This window comes from Callithrix jacchus, chromosome 1 (assembly GCF_049354715.1).
Source record: "Callithrix jacchus isolate 240 chromosome 1, calJac240_pri, whole genome shotgun sequence".
Taxonomy (NCBI): domain Eukaryota; kingdom Metazoa; phylum Chordata; class Mammalia; order Primates; family Cebidae; genus Callithrix; species Callithrix jacchus.
In genome coordinates this window covers 173,406,773-173,416,051 of record NC_133502.1, presented here as the reverse complement: position 1 = coordinate 173,416,051, position 9,279 = coordinate 173,406,773, and the positions used below count along the sequence as shown (strand labels likewise).

General features: G+C 51.5%; 1 protein-coding gene across 5 annotated transcripts in view; it reads right to left on the bottom strand.

The window, feature by feature from the left end:
• Positions 1-1,225: 1,225 nt before the first annotated feature.
• OLFML2A (olfactomedin like 2A) overlaps positions 1,226-9,279 on the bottom strand; it is a 42,222-nt gene continuing 34,168 nt past the window's right edge. For all 5 annotated transcript variants that reach the window (XM_078326741.1, XM_002743306.5, XM_054243680.2 and 2 more), the window contains 2 exons: positions 8,163-8,348; positions 1,226-6,347 (listed from right to left, as the gene is read on the bottom strand). In XM_078326741.1, the coding sequence (XP_078182867.1) occupies positions 5,743-6,347; positions 8,163-8,348 (791 nt within the window). In that variant the 3' untranslated portion in view covers positions 1,226-5,742. The remainder of the gene's footprint in view (positions 6,348-8,162; positions 8,349-9,279) is intronic.

Sequence of the window (9,279 nt, the reverse complement as noted above, 5' to 3'; positions counted from 1 at the left end):
TAAACACTTGCTGGTCTTCCTTTTTTTTTTTTTTTTTTGATATGGAGTCTTGGTCTGTTACCCAGGCTGTGCAGTGGCGGGATCTTGGCTCACTATAACCTCTGCCTCCCGGGTTCAAGCGATTTTCCTGCCTCAGCCTCCCAAGTACCTGGGATCACAGGCACGTACCACCATACCCGGCTAATTTTTGTATTTTTAGTAGAGATGGGGGCGGTTTCCCTGTGTTGACCAGGCTGGTCTCAAACTCCTGACCTCAGGCGATCCATCCATCTCAGCCTACTAAAGTGCTGGAATTACAGGTGTGAGCCACCATCCCCAGCCTCTAATTTTGTTTTTTAACAAAGGGCTACGGGGCCTGAGGTCTAGCAGATAAAGTCTCCATCAGAAGGCACCAGTGGTGCTTATTATCAATGTAGTATCCCAGTTTGTGGTCATTGCCAATGGCTTCATTTTTACTGTTGTAATATACAGGTTCCTCCTTAAACATTTGTTTAAAAGTGTTTTTTTGGCTTGGTGTGGTGGCTCACTCCTGTAATTCCAGTACTTTGGGAGGCTGAGGCAGGAGGATCATGAGGTCAGGCGTTTGAGACCAGCCTGAGCAACATGGTGAAACCCTGTCTCTACTAACAATGCAAAAACTAGCTGGGTGTGGTGTGCGCATCTGTAATCCCAGCTGCTCAGATGGCTGAGGCAGAAGACTCCCTTGGATCTGTGAGGTGCAGGTTGCAGTGAGCCGAGATCACACCACTGCACTCCAACCCAGGCGACACAGTGAGACTGTCTCAAAACAAACAAACAAACAAAAAAGCGCGGGTTTTGTTGTTGTTTTTGCTACCAACTTATAAAGTGTCCTCTAATTTTTTTTTTGTTTGTTTTTTGAGACAGAGTCTTACTCTGTCACCAGGTGCCAGGCTGGAGTGCAATGGCGCGATCTCAGCTCACTGAAACCTCTGCCTCCCGGGTTCAAGCAATTCTCCTGCCTCAGCCTCCCAAGTAGCTGGAACTACAGGTGTGCACCACCATGCCCAGCTGATTTTTCTATTTTTTAGTAGAGACAAAGTTTCCCCATGTTGGCCAGGCTGGTCTCAAACTCCTGACCTCAGGTGATCTGCCTGCCTCGGCCTCCCAAAGTGCTGGGATTACAGGTATGACAAACTATTTATTTTAAAAGTTATTAAATGTATGTGTTGTGATAAGGATATGGACCACAGCATTTAGTCCAGCCTTTTAAATCAAACCTTTGAACATGTCTTTATTTAGACATATCCCATCTTGTTGCAAAACAGGTATCTTGGAAACTTACAAAAATGGATAATAGATAAAGTACAACAGAAGAAAAATAAAAAGATTAGGGTAAAGGTAAAAGCAGAAAGCTAGAACGAAGTGAGTCTAGTAGTAGACTCAGCATAATTGTTAAAAAAGGGTCTCAAATTTGACTTTGAGCTTCCCAGCGGCCAAAACAAGGAAGAAAACATGACTGGTTACAAGATTCCTACCAACAGTTAGTTTGGGACTTTGGTACAGAAGCAGATCTGGTTTATACCTTGACTCTACTGCCTGTTAGAGACCCTGAGCAGGTTGCTGAAGCGCTCTGAACTTGAGGCTCATCACCTGTAGTGGGGAGGAATAATGCCAGTCTTGGGGCTCCGGGGGAAGAGGGGATTAGTGGTAAAGCTCTAGGCGGGTCTCGTCCTCACTAAGCTGCATGTTCTTAGATGTAAGAGGGACTTCACAGCCCTACCCTGAAGGGGAGAGAACTTGAGCGAACCTGTAGCATGAAAGGTGGGGCTGGATTCCAACCCAGGGCTCCCTGCCAGCCATCCGGTGCTGTGTCCTGCCCCGACAGCAGCTTCCCATGCTGTCCCAGAGGAAAAGGCACTTTGGAACACATGGCCTTTCAGGAGCCCTCAAATCATTCCCAGGAAAATCCCCCAGCTCCACCTTTAGCACTGACCCCAAGGCAGGAGCTCCATTCTCTACCCCTGCCCTGCCCTGGAGAGAGCAGATTAAATTTAAGAGCTGTGTCTCTAGGGAGGAACCCAAGGGGTAGCCAAAGCCCCTTCATGTGTCACACCAGAGACAGCCTCCTTTGCCTTTGTGGACTAGGTCAGTAAGAAGACCTGGCCCTCCTCCGTCCAGGCCCTCCCTTGTTTGAAACTTTTGCCAAAAATAATAAAGCCCAAAACAGATTAAAAAAAAATCAAGAACCCTTAAAAGCTGTTGGGGGTCAGGTTTCCATGAGAGCTCACGCGTGCAGTTGTGGGCTGGTTCCTTTTCCCCGAAACAAAAAACCTTTCCCTTCCTCTCCTTACCAACAGGACAACATCCAACTGTCTTCGAATTTTTTCTCTATAAATTTATACTTGACTTTGTTCTAAAAATGGCTGGAGGCATTCACTCCTTGGCTTGGCATTGAGGCTTTTTATGAGCTGGCCCCAACCTCCTCCTTGGGGCTTCTCTGTGGATGCCAGTTTGTGGATAAAAGCCACAGCCACCATTTCTGGAGCAGCTACTGGAGTGACAGGCTGCTGGCAAGCAACATGCACTGACAAGCACCTGAAACGGGCTGAGCTGTTGTGTTAGCCTGCTAAGTTTGTTCTCCTCAGTGTCCTTATCTATAAAATGGGCACATTCAGGATATAGACCTTCCACTGTTATGAGGCTGCAAGGACGTGCCCGTGGCAGGCTTAGCACAGGTGGTGCTCAGTTAACAATGATGGTTTTCACACCTGATTTTAAAACCTGGTTCTCCACTTAACTGCCTATGTGACAAGTGACTTCACTGTTCTAGGCTCCAGTGTGACCATGTGTAAAATGAAGAAACTGGCCGAGTGCAGTGGCTCACGCCTAGAGAGCCTAACATTTTGGGAGGCCAAGTGTAATCCTAACACTTTGGGAGGCCAAGATGGGTGGATCACCTGAGGTCAGGAGTTTGAGACCAGCCTCAGCCTGGCCAACATGGTGAAACCCTCTCTCTACTAAAAATACAAAAAATTAGCCAGGCACAGTGGTGGGCATCTGTAATCCCAGCTACTCAGGAGGCTGAGGCAGGAGAATCTCTTGAGCCTGGAAGGCAGAGGTGCAGTGAGCCAAGATCACGCCACTGCACTCCAGCCTGGGCAACAAGAGTGAAACTCTGCCTCAAGAAGAAAAAAAAACAAAAACAAAAAACTGACAATACCCACCACATAACCCACTTATAAGGGTCTGAAAATAGAAGAGGCATAGTGAATGTTTGGGGGCTGTGGCCAGAATTGTTCCCCCAGAATGCAGTGCTGCTTGTCTTTTAACTTTTAGAAATCAGCCTATTCTCATTTTCCTTTTTTTAGATTAATGAAGAAAGGGGAGGCCTTCTCTTTCTTCTCACATGGTTGGGCTATGATGTCACAAAAGACACAGTCTCGTAAAACCCACACCCAGGGCCAAGGGAGATGCCGGGCCTTGGAGCCCCCTGATGTGTCTGTAAGAGGAGCCTGCAGCGGTTGGTTTGCCAGGGGTGGGGGCTGGATGTGACCGTGATGAGTCAGGCCTGGCTGGGCTGGGTTTCATCATTCCCCTGTATTCCAGGGGTGAGTTAGACCTTAAACAAAACATCACCTGACAATGCCCGAAAAAAGTGTATTCTGCATAAAAAGCATTTCCTGGCTGGACGTGGTGGCTCATGCCTGTAATCGCAGCACTTTGGGAGGCCGAGGTGGGCAGATCACCTAAGGTGTCTGTTCGAGACCAGCCTGGCCAACATGGTGAAACTCCTGTCTCTACTAAAAATATAAAAATTAGCTTGGTGTGGTGGCAAGCGCCTGTAATCCCAGTTACTAGGGAGGCTAAGGCAGGAGAATCGCTTGAACCCAGGAGGTGGAGATTGTAGTGAGCCAAGATCATGCCACTGTACTCCAGCCTGGACAAGAGCAAAACTCCATCTCAAAAAAAAAAAAAAAAAAAAAAAAAAAAAAAAAAAGCATTTTCTTACACTCTTAGCTGTGCAGCTGACTTTCCTAACGTGACAACTGGTATTCAAACATACAGACATTGCTGGAGCTGGCACTGGGACAAAAGGAAGGCAGCAAGGGCCAGGGGGTGGGTGGGGATGAGCAGTAAACACCCTTCACAGGTGCTGGGGTGGTTGGGGTGCCTTCCCAGGTATGGCAGCCTCCATGCGGGGGAGAATAGAGGAGACAGACAGAGCCCTTGCGGAAGGAGGTCGGCTGTGCCCAGCTCCCATTGTGATTCTGAGCTGCTCTCTAAATGTTTCTGAGCCTATTTTCTCTTTCATGAAACAGGGAGTTGGGCTAGAGAATTTCTTTCCAGCACTAAAAATATTGCCTGAAAAAGCAGAAGAGGGAGAGGCTTGAAGGCCTTGTCCTCTAGGCTGTGTGGGTCTGAGGCTCCAGGGAGCCATCAGTGGCCCCGGGTGAGGTGGCCCAGCTGTGCATCCTCAACCGAAGTCCTGGGCTTGGGGCAGCCCTGGCAACAACGTCTCTGAAACCAGGATAAGTCCAGGCTGCAGACCTCCAGTTCTTCCCTCTCCACTTCCGCCCTCTGGCTCTCTCCTGCAACCAGAAGAAGGCCTGATGCCTCCCTTGGACCCAACTACTCACACCGTGTCTTCCATAGCTCCCAGGCTGCTGGGCCAGCCCGCCCAGTGACCAGGTCAGGGCTGGCAAGGAAGAGGGAACCTGTGCCATCCTGGCACCACACCAGCCTTGGGCCTAGGGTCTTATTCATGGCAGACCTGGAGGTATCCCTGAGTGTGTAAAGGTTGTGGGTTTGAAAGCCCAGAGAAAAAGGACAAGGTGGACTCCAGGCACAAAGGCTCTGGGATGAACCAGGAAGGGGACTCAAGGCCTGACTAAGTGACCAGCACCAGTGCTTCTGGGTGGAGACAGAGCCTCAGCACAGCTCCCCACCCCAGCAGAGCTGCCTGCTGCCTTCTCAGCTGCTGCTGCAGAAACAAATGACAGCACTGATGAAGAATAAGAAAAAATAAAAATGAGCATGGAGCAGAGAGGGGCCTTGGAACGAGGCTGGGATTTTCTCTAGGGGTGCGGTTTCTGCTCAGCAGCTAGGTGACGGTAGAGGTTTGGAATGTGGCCGGACAGCGGGTGGGGTGGGCTGGGCTGGGGGGGCTTGCCAAAGGCAAGAGGCAAGGACATTGGCCAAGGGGCCCAAAGCCCAGGGCCACCAACAGCTCAGCCAGGACAGGGCCCTGGGATGGCAGGCAGAGCTGGGGCCTCCACCCACCCCACACCAGCATACTGGCCCCAAAGGCCTCTGGTTCTGAGTGGCCCTGGGAAGGGAGACAGAGTTTAGAGAACAAGGGAGACCAGGGGAGATGGGGGAGGGCAGGGAGGGGAGGGCATGGTGAAGTCTCCTCATCTCTAAAATGGGGCTGTCGTGACAGCACAGCCTGCCTGTTCACAACTGAGGTGTTAGGCAAGGGACGGTGCCTCTCTGAGCCTCTGTCTCCTCATCTGTTAAATGGGTTCATGATCTCTGCCTCCAAGGAGGTGCTGGGAGAATCAATGGGTAAGTGAGCGGAAAGTGCTTGGCACAATGCTCTGCAAGTGGAAGCAAGTATTTCCCACTGGGTGCTGAGGAAGCTCAACCTGGTGACCACCTCATGCCCAGTCCCAGCCCTGGGCTAGCCTCCAATAAATATTTGTGGATTGGGTCAGTTGCAGGAGCTGGTGTGGGGAACCCCTCCCGCACTGCTGCCCCTCTCCCTGGGGCACCGGTCTCCACTCAGACCACGAAGTGGAGGGTGTAGGTGAGCTGATGGCCATTGTCCCAGGCATACAGCACACGCTCCTTGGGGTTGTAGTCGATCTGGGTGGTGTAGGCATACTCATTGAGGAAGGGCAACTGGGGGCGTGCATCGGTGCCTGTGTGCGTGTCAAAGGCATAGGCGACCTGGCCTTCCTGCTGGTTGTAGGTGTCCACGGCGTACAGGATGCCGCACACCAGGAAGCAGTTCCCGTAGGAGTTCCGCCGAAGCCGCGTCTTCCACGTGGTCTCCCGGTGCACCGAGAGGTCGCTGGGGTCCAAGCGGCTCAGCACGATCACCTCGGGCTGGGCCTCATCGCTGTCATCCACAGCGGGGTAGATGACCCACAGGCCACTCTCGTCCACGGCGAAGTCGATGTCCGAGTGGCCACGCCACTTCCAGGGTGTGGTGTCCTCATATACCACATCGGGCAGCAGAGCCCAGGAGGCCACAAAGCGCTGACGCAGGTCGTACTTGATGATGTTCTTGGTGAAGGCGCGGTTGTAGTAGAAGGCGCCCTGGTAAACCACGTGGCCCGTGCCGATCCAATTGTAGGGCAGCTTGTACATGTTACTCCAGCGGCCTGCAGGCGGAGGGAGATGGTCACCCCAGACCTCCCGAGCAACCCCAGCCCACTCACATCCCCTGAAACCACCAAGGACTCTCAGTGGCCCAGTAGGCAACTGATACCAAGCATGTACAGTATGCCTGGAGCTGGGCTGACATTATGGCACAAGCGTCTCCCGAAGGAGGACTATCATCATCCCACCTGCTTAAGAGGAAACAGGCTCAGAGGAGTCAAGGTCACCCAGCCCTGGAGTGGCACAGCTAGGATTTAGACACAGGGTGACATCAGCCCCGTTCTTTGTCTCCAGGCCTTTGTCCCTGCTGTTCCTCAGTTAGGACTGCTGTTTTCCAGGTCATCAGCTTAGAAATGCCTGCCCATCTTTCAGAGCCCCAGGCCAATGTCACCTCCTCTAGGAAACCTTCACTGACCTCCCTAACCTGAGTGAGGGGCCCCTCCTCTAACCTCCCATAGCCTTTTGTCTTTTTTTCTCCCCAGGACACATCTGTAGCCACTAGACAGAAGCTTTCACCTTGATGCTTATCACTGGCTTCCTCCACCAGCCTGTGAGCTGCTTGAGCCAATACTGAGCTAGTGGAGGAAGGATTTTCATTGTTCCAGGCCTTTATTTTTTTTATTTTTTCGAGACAGAGTCTCACTCTGTTACCCAGGCTAAAGTATAGTGGTGCAATCTCAGCTCACTGCAACCTCTGCCTTCCGGGTTCAAGTGATTCTCCTGCCTCAGCCTCCCGAGTAGCTGGGATTACAGGTGCTCACCACCATGCCCAGCTAATTTTTGTTTTAATTTTTTAGTAGAAATGGGGTTTCACCATGTTGGTCAGGCTGGTTTTGAACTCCTGACCTCAAGTGATCTGCCCATCTTGGCCTTCCAAAGTGCCAGGATTACAGGTATGAGCCATGGCCCCTGGCCTGTTCTAGGCCTTTAGTTTTGACTCCACAGCTCTCAGGGTTAAGGCCAAATTCCTTTACATGGCTCATGAGGCCTGCCCTAGCTTTCTTATTCACCACCCCACAACCCCAGGCCATGAAGCTTCTTCTCATTGCCAGGCCTTTGCATGTGCTGAGCCTTCTGCCTGGAACACCCTTACCTCTCTTTTCTGCATGGCTTAATCCTACTCTTCTTCCGGGTCCCAGCTCAGCATCACCTCCCTGGGGATGTCTTACCTGATCTCTAGGCTGGGTTCCCATAGACCCCTCAGTGCTCCCTCTAATGCTGTACTGAAATTGTCTCTTTAAGCCTTTGCCTCCCCCACCAGACTGTGCATTTCCGGAGGGCAGGCTAGATCTAAATGACCCCTTCCCCACATCATGCCCCAGATCTGATAACCAGATTTCTGCCCTTCCCTGTGCTGTCAGCTCCATCCTGGCCCCTGCCCAGACCTGCAGCTCTTCTAAGGCCCGAGGCCCTGCTCACCTATAAAATAGGTGATAACCCCACCTTCTGGAGGTATGTAGCTGCCATGAGCTGACACACAGGGAGCGATCAGCACAGGGTAAGCACTCAGCAAATGGAAACTCAGTATTGGCCCGATGAAGGCAAGTCACTCTTGTGAGGGCAGGACCCCGTCCATCCTGTTTGCCTCTATATTCTGGTTCCTGGCACGGTGCTAGCACACGGGGGTGCCGTGGGGTCTGACTGGGACCCCAGCCCAGCACCCTCAGCCCAGACCCCCTCCTTGGTGGGGGCCGATAATCTGGAGCTCAGCCAGGCTGTACGATAGAAAGCCACAAGGCAAGGAAGGCCAAATCTCCAAGAGGACCCCTCCCCAGGCTGTCCACGCCCGCCCGGTCTCCACCTCCGGGGTCCCTGACCTTGCTTAAAGTTTTCTAGGTTACGGAACTCCACCAGGCTGTTTCCATAGTAGTAGTTGGTGACATAGATCCTGTCGTCTCGAGCTGCAGGGTCCTTCATCCAGGCTCCCTCGTGGCGCCCATAGCTGTGGTGCCTCACGGGGGGGTCCACGGCCCGGAGGGTGCCCTCACAGCTTGCATCTCTGCCTATGGGGAGGAAGGCAGGCAGCATCAGTACACAGACCCCCAAAGCCCCCAGCCAGAGCAACGGGCTGGGAATGTTATCTGGGTCTAACTTCAATCCCTCCTGATATTTTGTTTGTGGCCTTCTTTCCCCAATCCTCATCATCAAAGCAATGCCTGATCATTACTGAAAACATAAAACATTCAGAAAAGAGAATGGAGGCCGGGCATGGTGGCTCATACTTGTAATCCCAGCACTTTGGGAGGCCAAGGAGGGGGATCACTTGAGGTCAGGAGTTCAAGACCAGCCTGGGCAACATTGTGAAACCCTGTCTCTACTAAAAATATAAAAATTAGCTGGGTGTGGTAGGGGGGCATCTGTAATCCCAGCTACTCAGGAGGCTGTGATTGGAGAATCGCCTGACCTGGGGAGGCAGAGGTTGCAGTGAGCAGAGATCATACCACTGCACTCCAGCCCAAGCAACAAGAGTGAAACTCTGTCAAAAAAAAAGAAAGAAAGAAAGATAGTCAAACTTGGCCAGGTGTCGTGACTCACACCTGTAATTCCAGCACTTTGGGAGGCTGAGGTGGGAGGATCAGTTGAGCTCAAGAGTTTGAGAGCAGCCTGGGCAACATAGCAAGACCTTGTCTCTACAAAAAAATTAAAAAAAAAAATTAGGTGAGCATAGTGGTGTGTCCCAGCTACTAGGGAGGCTGAGGTGGGAGGATTGTTTGCGCCTGTGATGTTGAGGTGGCAGTAAGCTGTGATCACACCACTGCACTCCAGCCCGGGCAACAGAGCAAAACCCTGCCTCAAAAAAAAAATAAATAAATAAAAAGTAAAAAAGTCAAACTCATAAATCAAAAAGAAGAAAAAAAAGAAAAAAGAAGTCAAACTCATAAAAGCAGAGAGTAGAAAAGTGGTTACTAGAGGGTGGGGGGATTAAGGAGATGT